Source organism: Callionymus lyra, chromosome 13 (assembly GCF_982586985.1).
Source record: "Callionymus lyra chromosome 13, fCalLyr1.hap1.1, whole genome shotgun sequence".
NCBI classification, from domain to species: Eukaryota; Metazoa; Chordata; class Actinopteri; order Syngnathiformes; family Callionymidae; genus Callionymus; species Callionymus lyra.
In genome coordinates, this window is record NC_141830.1 from 5,325,729 (window position 1) to 5,338,784 (window position 13,056).

General features: G+C 40.5%; 1 protein-coding gene across 1 annotated transcript; it reads left to right on the forward strand.

Annotated features, from left to right (window-relative positions):
- The first annotated feature begins 588 nt into the window (after nucleotides 1-588).
- Nucleotides 589-10,267, forward strand: gprc6a (G protein-coupled receptor, class C, group 6, member A). Its single transcript, XM_087806496.1, has 6 exons — nucleotides 589-1,460; nucleotides 2,436-2,730; nucleotides 4,497-5,297; nucleotides 5,442-5,654; nucleotides 8,003-8,126; nucleotides 8,964-10,267. The coding sequence occupies exons 1-6, from the start codon at nucleotides 1,255-1,257 to the stop codon at nucleotides 10,040-10,042; spliced, it is 2,718 nt and encodes a 905-aa protein (XP_087662622.1). The 5' UTR covers nucleotides 589-1,254; the 3' UTR covers nucleotides 10,043-10,267.
- Nucleotides 10,268-13,056: the final 2,789 nt, after the last annotated feature.

A 13,056-nucleotide genomic window follows, 5' to 3' on the forward strand; every position in this document is an offset into this window, starting at 1 on the left:
GTTACAATAGTCCAGACGAGAAGAAACAAACGCATGGATTACAAGCGAGCATGTTAACATTTAATAATTAAATAACGTTCATGATTGAACGACAACACGCGACGTGTAGAACAAGTAAACCGTGATGTTATGGTGTGAATTGATCTTAGTCTCCTCCCCGAGGGCAGCGGTTTGAAGAGGGGGTGTCCCAGGTGAACTGGGTCAGCCTAGAGCCTGCCTGCAGTGATGCAAGACGAGAGTCAACTGCCTTCTCAGCAGGACGGATGATACGCTGTTCGCGGCCGTAGCTGCTGCACCTCTGTGGTGTTGTCATTCATATAGGGAAGATATACGGACGGACGGATGGATGGACGGATGGACGGATGGACGGATGGACGGAAGGACGGACGGATGGACGGATGGACGGACGGACGGACGGATGGATGGACGATGGACGGATGGACGGATGGACGGATGGACGGATGGGCGGACGGATGGACGGACGGATGGGCGGATGGACAGATGGACGGATGGATGGATGGACGGATGGACGGACGGATGGATGGACAGACGGACGGACAGATTGATGGATGGATGGCCCAATTTTTACCATTTTACCTTCAATATAATAGTTTGAATATAATTTAAATTAGCCCTTGTGTTATCTCAGGGTCAAGGTGACCCTTAGGCCCTAAAACAAATGTGTTTGTGGTATCCCTTGCATTGCTTATGGATTAAGATGAAAGACGCTGTATTTCACAATGTATTTCTGGAAGCTAGTGAGGTCGTTCACCTTGACCCAGAGGCAACGCAAAGGGATTTCACAAACACATTTGTTGTCAGATAATTATGAGCTAAGACAACAGGAGCTGCTTTTGGTTCTCAAAAGGATGAGGGTGAATGAAGGGGGATATATTCCATTGATATCCGTTGTAGAAAATTCACATTTGAAGTGTTACCAATAAATATTTGACGAGTTATAAATGAGCAGATAATTGAAAACAATAATGTATATTCTGACCTTATTAACAACCTGTCGCTCCATCAGGATCGTAACAGCATCTGAACAAACGTAATCCAACATTTCCATTGAAAGCGAGTCAAGCGGTGACTCACAGAGCTGTCACTCCGCAGGTGTGGGCAGGGCTGTAGGGGAGAAAATGAGAATATCCACGTGAATGAGGAAACACATAGTTTAGAGCAGGTGAAGATGCTTTAGTGGGCGAGTATCACTTTGCCAGAGGTGAAGAACTTTAGAGGCGATAAACCAGCAACATGTTCTCTGTCTACTCACCTGTCACTTTCTACCTGGTGCTCTCCCTCTGCCTGCTGCAGTCCAGTTGTTCCCACGAGGATGATCTCAGAAGACCTGGAGTGACAGCATGGGGGGATTTTATAATTGGAGGATTGATTAATATTCATTCAGATGTAGATAAAGGCAACGATTCTCTTTACCTACAAGCCAACTACCCATGTGTCAGGTACGTGCGTTTATTATGTTTGATGTATTCAGAAAGTAAAACTATGCCTGACTTCACTGTTGTGCACCTTGAGTTTAGGTTTTTATAAGATTGTGATTTTTATGAATGGTTATTATAAAGTGTATCAAAGTGAACTCAAGTTTTTATTTCTTTTTGTTTGTATTTCAAGTGTGTTCAACACCGAGCGTATATTTATTTGCTTCATGGGAAAGTAATTAACAATCAAACAAATGTTACTTTTTTAACAGTTGTGAATAATCTATTTGTATCATTAGTAAAAATCATTCAATTCGTTTCTATATTCTCTCAAACTATTATTACTTTTATTGTTAATTGTTGTTATAATTGTTGTTGTTGTTGTTGTTGTTGTTGTTGTTATCATCATCATCATTATTATCATTATTATCATTATCATTATTATCATTATTATCATCATTATCATTATTATTATAAATATGACTTTAAAATATTTTCCTTTTTGTTTTCCTATTCTGTGTCAATTTAGTGAACACTACCATTTGACAGTTATTTACATTTTCACAGATTTTCAGGAAAAACCAGCAAAACCCCTTGAGTTATCTTCATAATCTCAAATTCTACGAATTGGTGCTCAGGCTCGAGGTCTCGAGGATAAACCATTACCGAAGCGGTTATAGGGCGGAGCACCAATATGAAGTAGAACCACTCTTGCTTTCCTGTCTGATTAGTACAATTCATGCCAAAACAGGTGTCACGATGGAACAGAGTATTAGTAACAACACGTAACTCAAGGAAGCGAAATGAGGAAACTTAAAATGCTTATATTTTATTCCGAAAACTGCACTGCCTCTTATGAACTTTACCAAAAGTTAAAAGGCAACATTAGCTTAGCAAGAGTGTAATGGATCCACAATCCTATGAAAACATAACATTATAAACCAACTGATATAACTCCCAGCATGTGTAAGGTTGAACTAAAAACTTCTTTCCTTAAAGGCTAAGGCTGACGAGTTTGGTGAGGAGTCTCGCGATGATCAACGCGGTGCAGCTGATGAACAAGTCTCCTCTGCTGGCCGACGTCAACGTCACGCTGGGGTACCGGATCCATGACACCTGCTCCGATGTCAGCACAGCACTGCGAGCGGCAGCAGATTTCATCGTTCAAGACCAACACCTCTCAGACGGCAATTTCTCAACATCTGTTTCTCCAATTGTGGCTGTAGTGGGAGCTTCCTACTCTGAAATGTCCATCGCTGTTGCCAGGCAACTGACTCTGTCTATGATCCCACAGGTGAGCCCTTTTTTGCCACTAAATGCATCATTTTCAATGTGTTTTAGACTAACTTCGTGTGTCGTTCTTATAATGGTTGGGTGCTGATTGGATGAAATGGCTTTTGGGACATCCATTCTTTTCACCTGCCTGGACAGGACGGAAGGCTAAGACATATTTTGTGGATATTAACCCGGTCTTTGTTGGTTTATTCTGCTTTGGAGGTTCCTAAGGTTAGAGGTGGTGAGCTAACACCCCCCGCAAAGTGACCCTCTATGGGACTCCATTGTTCTGCAATGTGGAAAGAGTTGAATGAAGGAAACATTCCAACCAAAATAAGCTTGAATTGTTGTTTGTTTTTGGAATTCTATGTTTGTCCACAACTAACATTATGTTTGAACAGAGGGGTCTCTATAAGTGCATATTGCATCAGGACACCCTTGACGGAAAATGTGGTTCGTAGTCCCCTGTCTAATCAGATCCTTGGGATTTGACTCGACCTTGATAGCAGGTCTGAACAGATAGGAAGAGGATCATAAAGGAGAGGGTTCATGGTAGACCCGCTGTTATGTTGCGTTAACCCTTATGTTATCTCAGGGTCAAGGTGACCCGAAGGCCCGAAAACCACATGTTTGTGGTATCCCTTGTGTTGCGAGATGAACAACAGTGACACAAGGGATAGCACAAACACATTTGGTTGACCATGAGTTAACGCAAGAGTTAAAGCTGTTGCTCTGCTCTGACCCTTTGATCATGTTGAGAACTGCACAACAGAGACACAAAAATGATCATTAATAAAATGAATCTAAAACTGTTATGTGATGATCGATGAGGATTTTGACCTAAGGAAGGTTTTTTACTGCATGTTTTTATCAGCTATTTTACTTGTGCAGGAATCAAAGGTTGGGTTTTTATAGCATTATAAAGAGAATTATCCGCGTATTTTTCTTTTTCCTTCAAATCAAAATTCAAACCCTTTCGATCTTTCTAACAACTGGTTGTTTACCTAAGTACTGTAACGAATCATATCAATAATTCTGTATATAATAAGTAAACATTTTCACTGGCCACACCTGCAACAGTTATTGATACAGTTCAGTAATGTTTATAAATAAAAAATATAAAATATTAATCTAGTTTCATTTAATGTTTTTTTTCAGTGGAATCTCAATGAAATATAATTTACTTTTTTAGGTTTGTAAACTTCAAAGAAAATGTTATTGATTTCATGAGCTTGCGCAGGTTCATACTTTAGCTGTCTGTCAAACTGGTCCAGAAAAGGGGCCGAGACGGTGCAGGTTTTTGTTCCAACCAGTCAAGCACACATGAGTTAACCAATCAGGTGTCGGCTTAAGCAAGCAACACCTGACTGACAATTAGTTGATGACTGTCTTCAGACGCATGATTGGTTCAACTATATGTGCTTGACTGGTTGGATCCAAAACCTGCCCCACCCTGGCCCTTTACTGGACCGGTTTGACACCTTTGCTCTAAGTGCTGAAGGCAGTTGGCCTGAAAATGCCTTGGTGTTAGACTTGGACTTAGACTTAGACTGCACTTTATTGATCCCTTTGAGATGACACTTTCAGGGAAATTTCTGTTTTCCAGTAGCACAGAAGGAATAGAGAAAAACCAAAAAGCACAGATGTAGGGACTAGAGCATCTTTTCACATTACAACATGTACAGTAATTCTCCATTTCATGAAGTTGAAAAATGAAATGAAGAATTGAAAAAATACATTGGTCATATCTAGCTCTTCCATAAATATGTTTTTCCTTCTCTTCAGATCAGCTTTTCTTCAACGGCCGTGATCCTGAGCGACAAGAACCGCTTCCCCTCCTTCATGAGGACCGTTCCCAACGACAGGCACCAGACGGCAGCGATGGTGGAGCTGCTCAGCATCCTCCAGTGGAACTGGGTGGGAATCGTGACAATGGACGGAGATTATGGACAGTCGGCCCTGGAACACTTTGTTGCACAGGCTACTGAGAGAGGGATCTGTGTTGCCTTCAGATGCATCCTCCCTTCCTCTATGAACCACCAGGACCTGGACTCAGAAGTCAAGCAATGTGCCGTAACCATCTTCGATAGCCATAAGGTTCAGGTGGTTGTGTCCTTTGCCTCCCCAGACCATATGAGCCACCTGTACCAGGATCTCAGCAGCGAGAGGCGGAGGCAGGGTAAGGGCTCGATGAAAAGAGTGTGGCTTGCGAGTGACAACTGGTCCTACTCGAGCTCTGTGCTGGGACCTTTGACCCTGGAGGACATTGGCCATATAGTGGGCTTCACTTTTAAAAGTGGGAAACTCTCATCTTTGTTCGACTACCTGAAGGGTTTGCAAATGGCTGGACTCGAGGCCGCGAAAAATAATCCATTTCTACAGGAATTCTACACGCTGCTAAATGAAAGCGGTCCTTTTCCACCTCGGGAATTTATCCTAAAAGCCATGGAGATCCTCAGACGCAATTCAGCCCCCCACACCACATTCAGTATTGAGATGGCAGTGAGCGCTGTTGCCCATGCTGTGGCCTCCGTCTGCAGGAGGAGAGACTGCAAGAACATCGCAGACATCCTGCAACCTTCCGAGGTGTGTGTTTGTACGACCTTTTGTACACGCTAAATAACATACTAACTATAATAATAACACTTTAACTAGCTTTGGAACAAATGGAAATAAGCTGTTACTTGTAAACGACTTTTGCTATGGAGTGATTATAAAACCACGTTTCAGGTGTTGACAGCTCTGAAGATGCAGACGTTTGATCTGTGGGGGAAAAACTACTCTTTCGACAGCAACGGAGACATTAACTTGGGCTATGACGTGACACTGTGGCGGTCGGACCTGGACACGGTTCATGTTCATCATATTGTGGCTGAATACCATATGAACCAGAGCTTCACCCACAGTAATCGGACGTTCCCAAAACTCCTGCAGGATCTGAAGGTCAGTCATTGAGCATTACAACAAAAAAAACTCATCCAATAGAGAAAAATGTTCTCAGGTAAATACCGTTGAGCATGGCAGAACCTTAGTGTAGTGCTGTGTCTCAAATCGCATACTACTCTTAGTATACTAGAAGTTAGTATGCATCAGTTTAGTGTACATACTAACTAGTACGCAAATTCTCCACAGATAGTATGTCTCAAATCAAACACTGACGCTACACACTAACCGGAAATCACATGACAGCTTCTTCTTCTACTACTATTTAACAATGGTTTCAACCAGCTGTTTGAACGCTATCGCCACCTGCTGGCAGCACGTTTTGCAAGTTTGGAAAAAGAAATAAAGAAAAAATATGACAATCGAAATATTCGCGAGATATTTAAGCTGGTATCAGCAGCGAAGACGTGTTTATCCTTCTACTGCTGCTGAAAATACACCTGTAAGTATATGAATATATATGCATTTATATATGACGTAACTTCCGTTTAAAACGTCACTAAGATGGAGCTGTTTAGTGTAGATAGTGTCCATCGAACCATACTCAGTTTTGTGGGCGTGTTAGTACGCCAATTTAGTGTGCATGGCGCACTACATTTCGCATACTAAGAATTGAGACACACTAACGCACTAAAAATACTAACTTTGAGTACGCAAGTATGCGATTTGAGACCCAGCATAGGTTAATGAGCACTAGGGTCCAGTTGACATAAGGCCCTGCTCTGTTGCAAATAGGTCAGTTCAGAAGTAACTTAGTAAGTAAGTTAGTAAGTAATTTTTATTTATATAGCGCTTTTCCAGACCAGGGTCACAAAGTGCTTAAACAATCATAACAATATTCAATAAAGTATATATTTTAAAGGTCAAGATAAAACTGAGAACACAACAGGAGTTCCAGAAAATCAAGGAAAAGCCTGAACAAATAAAAACGTCTTCAGATGTTTCTTGAAGGAGTCAGTAGATCATCAAACACAGATGTTTCTTGAAGGAGTCAGTAGATCCATCAAACACACATGTTTCTTGAAGGAGTCAGTAGATCATCAAACACAGATGTTTCTTGAAGGAGTCAGTAGATCATCAAACACAGATGTTTCTTGAAGGAGTCAGTAGATCATCAAACACAGATGTTTCTTGAAGGAGTCAGTAGATCATCAAACACAGATGTTTCTTGAAGGAGTCAGTAGATCATCAAACACAGATGTTTCTTGAAGGAGTCAGTAGATCATCAAACACAGATGTTTCTTGAAGGAGTCAGTAGATCATCAAACACAGATGTTTCTTGAAGGAGTCAGTAGATCATCAAGCACAGATGTTTCTTGAAGGAGTCAGTAGATCCATCAAACACACATGTTTCTTGAAGGAGTCAGTAGATCATCAAACACAGATGTTTCTTGAAGGAGTCAGTAGATCATCAAACACAGATGTTTCTTGAAGGAGTCAGTAGATCATCAAACACAGATGTTTCTTGAAGGAGTCAGTAGATCATCAAACACAGATGTTTCTTGAAGGAGTCAGTAGATCATCAAACACAGATGTTTCTTGAAGGAGTCAGTAGATCATCAAACACAGATGTTTCTTGAAGGAGTCAGTAGATCATCAAACACAGATGTTTCTTGAAGGAGTCAGTAGATCATCAAACACAGATGTTTCTTGAAGGAGTCAGTAGATCATCAAACACAGATGTTTCTTGAAGGAGTCGGTAGATCATCAAACACAGATGTTTCTTGAAGGAGTCGGTAGATCATCAAACACAGATGTTTCTTAAAGGAGTCAGTAGATCATCAAACAAAGAGAGAGAGGAAGATCGTTCCAAAGCTTAGGAGCAACAGTCTGGAAGGATTTCTCTCCTTTGGTCCTGAACCGTGTGCGAGGAACCATCAGCAGATCAATGATGGTAGGTCTGACCATGAATAGATCTGAAAGTAAGAACCAGAATTTTAAAGTTGATCCTGAAAGAAACTGGAAGCCAGTGAAGAGTTTTAAGGATCGGAGAAATGTGAGTTCTTCTACTAGAGCGGGTCAGAATTCTGGCTGCAGAGTTCTGAATCAACTGCAGGCGAGACACATCCTTCTTGTTAAGACATGAAAACAAACTGTTACAATAGTCCAGACGAGAAGAAACAAACGCATGGATTACAAGCTCCAGATCATGTTCCGACAACATTTTCCCAAGTTTAGAGATTTTTCTCAGTTGAAGGAAACAGTTTCTGGTCAGTTTTCTGCAGTGTTGAACTAGAGACATGTCTTAATGAACTTAGTTGCTTAGTTTAAGTATGTTTTAAGGCAAACTATCTTCATTTTGCAGAGGTAAGGATAATGAAACAAACCAATCATTTTCTATCCAACAGCACATCGTCTCTCGCTGCTCGAACAGCTGTGTCCCTGGAGAGTTCAAGAAAACAGCCGAAGGTCAACACACTTGTTGTTACGAGTGCATCGACTGCACCGAGAACTACTTCTCGAATCAAACAGGCAAGCCCGGCAAACCCTACACACTTGCACGTTTTAACAGCTGGATGTTGTCGTCATGTTTAAAGGCAATGTTTTTTGTTAACTTAACAGAGCTGAGAGATATCTGGTCCAGTCCCACACACTTTTCATAACTTGAATTAAAAAGAAAAATGCCATAAAATGTTGTGATGTCATCAAATTTGAGCTCCGAGGTCCAGTCGTTCAAAGAAATATTGATGCTTGTTTTATGTATATATTTATATACAAACCAACTTTCTTATGAGCACATTTTCTGGTTGAATCTTGAACCACATGTTCGACTGCATCATATTTGATCATTATGGTTTTTCGACATTAAGCACGAGCATTTAGAAAAAACATGTTCTGGGACAATTATGTAGAAGTTTATGAAATGAAGCTACAGTTCTTTTGCCTCTGCTCCGTGCAGCACAGATGACCTCACGATTCACATTGACAATGAATAAAGTTATAAAATTAAATTAAATGTAAAAGCCTTATTACCAGTGTCCTAAAATAGTGACCTCAAATATCAAATATGTCGGATGGAATAAGTGTCCAGTTTTGGACAATCGTATTGTAAACTCAATATTTCAAACCATCCTATATTATATATACTATATTATAGTGACTTCATAGAAACATAATTATAAACTGAGGTAAAAAGGACAAAATTGATACCTTGTCAAGAGAATATCCTCTTTTTTCTTCTTTAAAGGCTATTAATATAGGAACATCAGGTAAAAAGATAGTTTACCAAAGCTGCTGCCTAATTGTTGTAAATTGTTTTATGTCACATTTTCTTTTGCTATTGGATAACTTTTAATATTTCTCTTGCAGACATGGACCAGTGCCTGAGCTGCAACACAACTGTAGAGTGGTCTCCTGCGAGAAGCGTCAGCTGTAGGCCCAAAACTCAGCTCTTCTTTTCCTGGCAGGATGTTTCTGCCATAGTTCCACTGTTCTTTAGTGCCTTAGGGATTCTATTAGCTCTCTTGGTGTCGTTCCTGTTCCTGCACCATCGCAACACTCCTGTAGTGAAAGCGTCCGGAGGGCCGCTGAGCCAAGTCATCCTCTACTCACTCGTGGTCAGTTTCATCAGCCCCACGCTGTTCGTGGGGCGACCCAACGCTATACAATGCAAGCTTCGCCATGTCCTCTTCGGGATCAGCTTCACGCTGTGTGTCTCTTGCATTCTGGTCAAGACTTTGAAGATCCTTCTGGCCTTTCAGTTCAACCCTGAGCTACAGGTGATTCTCCACAGGCTCTACAAACCGTACTTCATCGTCAGCGCGTGTGTGGCGTTACAGGTGGTTATATGCATCTGCTGGATAACGCTAAACGGTCCGACGAGTCAAACCATCAGGGGGCCCACAACCCTACTGGAGTACTGTCATGAGGGTTCAAACCTAGGCTTTGGTTTCATGCTGGGCTATATTGCGCTGCTGGCATCGGTGTGTTTTCTCTGTGCGTTCAAAGGTAGAAAACTACCTCAACAATACAACGAGGCAAAGTTCATCACGTTTAGCATGCTCTTGTATCTGATCTCGTGGATGCTTTTCATTCCCGTCTACATCAAAACTGACAGCCAGTATCTGCCCGCCGTGGAGATAATCATCATCATCATCTCGAACTACGGCGTTATCGCCTGTCACTTCTTTCCAAAGTGCTACATTATGCTGTTCAGAAGGGAGCAGAACACGGAGAATGCGTTCAGGAAAAACATCTACGAGTACGCCTGCAAACCGACAAAAGTCAATTCAATTCAAGACAGTTCAGCATCGGAGCAACAGACCGTCAGTCAACAGTCAAGCGTTACATGTTTAGCAGTTCCCTGTGCTGCTGTGACACCGACCGTCAGTTTTATGTTGAAGCACTGCAAATGTCCAAAGGTGCGGTATCGGCGCATGAGCATTTAGTGGTGATTTCTGCACCGAACAATCACATCATTTTATTAACCTTTTTTTGTGTGTTTCTTGCACTATTGCTCATTACGTCCACTGATATTTATGCTTTGTAAATCCCAATGAAACAATGTAAATTCTGTCTATATCTTCAGTATTGTATAAACGTGGCTTTTCCTTTGTTGATGTTGTGTTAAAAAATTCAAATAAAAATACATGCCATCTATGTTTTAACATTTATACCATTTCACTTATTTTTCAATCTGGTCCTCCATGATCGCAGCGAGCGGAGAACTACAAACAAGAAAACAGCAACATGGATCCCTTTGGCCAAAGTTTAAAGATCATGATTTTTGGTTGTTTCATCATATCTGCGACACTTTCTTAAACCACAAGTGTCAAAATCCAAATCTGACCTAGCAACCTATTAGTAGAGCTTGAAAATAGAAAGTTAGCTTGAAACTAAAGCACTTTACTGTATGTCAGGAGATAGACATGGAAGTTTTACTTGAGTCATATCGAGCAGAGACAACAAATGTTGACGGTTCAGCCGGAAAAAAAACCACCATGTCATTGTTTTTACATTTTTAGCAGTGTGTCATTTTTTATATATAATAGACAAACATGTACGCTCCTTTTGTGTGACCCAAGATAATGTTAGATTAAAATTATTATACACCATCTTACTTAAATCAATGCTAAAAGATAATCAAAATATAAATTATAAATGACTCGCTTCATCTAAGAGCTTAAACGTTTGACTACACATTTACAATCAACATTTCACTCCAGACTGATTCACTGGTTCAAGACAAGCTTGGATCAGAATTAGATACGACACCGGTTATTTAAAACATCTGTTTATCTGCCAATCACACCTTAAATCGTAGATCAAAGAACGAAGCAAGACACACCCGGGAAAGGGGGGCTAAAAGACGGAAACCTCCACCCGGGAATATTTGAATGATTAGATTACAAGAAAACAAATCAGGATGTCTCTCTACGGTGGATCGGGACACAGGGAACTTGAAAGAACCATTTGGCCGGAAAGGACGACCCCCTGGGCAGAAAATTTGCCTTAAATATAGCAATGTTTCTACAGATCGGGACCTTTTCTCCCGGGACTATTGACCTGTACAGTCACCGGGACAAAGTGTGGCCCATCGGCAGTAAAGCTTGTATTTTGTTTGACTTGTAGCGGCGAATAAACGACCCGTGACACACTCTTGATTGTCCATCTTTCTCGAAAGCGAAGGATAAGAACCGGAACGGGAAGTGACGTTGTGTTGGAGCGACGGGACGGACATCGTGTTTTGACCGTTTTAATAAAAAGCCTGCACAGATAAATAGGTCTTAAGATGCTACTTCACCAGACCCCATTAAACCCAGAGGGAGAGGAAGATTGTTCTAAAGCTATGAGCGACACCTTGGAAGGATCTCTCTCCAAAGTTACTATGAAAAAGTTTAAAAAGTAACAACGATCCTTTGCTAAATTTGAAATTCCCTCATCATGACGATGTTTTGAACTTACCTACTTTAATAAAGTTCTCCTCCATCTGAAATCTTGGCGAACTATGATAGCAACGCTGACGTAATAATGGTCTTTGCTCCTCCTCCAGCCAGCTGTAATTATGCTCTGCTTTTTTATACAACAAGTCCCTTGGAGGTGGCCAGTGGATGGTCAAACTTCCAGACTTGTATTCACTGTAAATGTAAAAAGTTGATTGATCAATGTTCAATGTTTGCTAAAATTCCATCTGAACACTGGCCATAATGTTAGAACTCATGCCATACTATCTTTTAATCATTTTGTCAACGATTTGACAAAAGTAGCGCAGGGCGTATAAGCGGGTTTTGAATTGCTATGGAGTCTGTTTGATGTGATCAAAACATGGCATGTTCCCGCCTATACTGAAGAATATATGAAAACATTACAATGACAGCAATGACGGAAATGGTTTTCATCTGAGTGAAAGAATGTTTTTCATCTCAGTGAAAGAATGGTTTTCATCTGAGTGAAAGAATGGCTTCCAGCTGAGTAAGAGGGCAAACATCTCCTGTTTTTCCTGTCAGTGAAGCACTCACAACATTTAACTCGTCTGTCAGGTTATAGAAAAATGTTCACAAACCAAGCGTGACACCTTTTTTTTTTACTCCACATAATTTTACATTTCCTTGTAAATTGAACTACATTTTAAGCTTGTGTTTTAGCACCTGTTATGTTTAATATCTTTAAATAATACGTATTATTGTTAAAATATTTGTCTGACAAGTTTCCAAGGAACTCGTTGTGTGTTTGGTTTAGGATTGTCTGTGTATTTTTTGGCGTTGTTTGTAGAGTTTAATTCAATCTTTCATCTATGCACTTATTTTCTTAGTGTGCAGCCGGAATGTCAACAAAGTGTATTTGCGGTCTTTTCTGTGAGATCATCAATCGTCGACGTGTCATGTGGACAGTTAGGAAACCATATACTTCCCCGAATACTTTCTGTTCCTGCTTGTCACATGGCGGAACGAGGAACAGCAAACAAACGTCTAGCCACAATTAAAGGTCTGTTAGCTCAAAGAATTCTTCTGAAGTATGTCATTGTGATGAAGTGTATCTCAGCCCTCCTCCTCGGACACAAACAATCTAGTGTCTTCTCTAACTTTAACTTTAACCTTTGTTTAAAGTTTTGATTGGACAATCACACCATCTAACCAGCGCTATCAAAGTGTTTGGATTTTATTGGAGCTCATACTCTGCGTTTTGAAAGCAAAATTGAGTCTTGAAAAAAGCATTCCCTCGATAATTGTCCGTTGAAAAAGTGTATCACTTCACACAGTCTCAATGTTTGTTGTTCCACCAAACAAACCCACATTACCCTGAGTTCAGTTATAACACAAAAGGATTGAAGTATAAAAAAAACACAGTGATTTTAACTGACTACAAGTAAAAAAAAGTTACAATGTTTTTCAAAATTTGAAGTATGAATCAAATATACAGTCTTGATACAGTGATTTGTCTCTATGGAATGACACAAAAGGCA

Bases quoted from the DNA above. Each gene is read 5' to 3' on its own strand.
- gprc6a (XM_087806496.1), top strand. From the start codon at position 1,255: ATGTTCTCTGTCTACTCACCTGTCACTTTCTACCTGGTGCTCTCCCTC. The intron at 1,461-2,435 runs GTACGTGCGTTT...CTTTCCTTAAAG, and splicing joins GCCAACTACCCATGTGTCAG to GCTAAGGCTGACGAGTTTGG. The intron at 5,655-8,002 runs GTCAGTCATTGA...TCTATCCAACAG, and splicing joins AACTCCTGCAGGATCTGAAG to CACATCGTCTCTCGCTGCTC.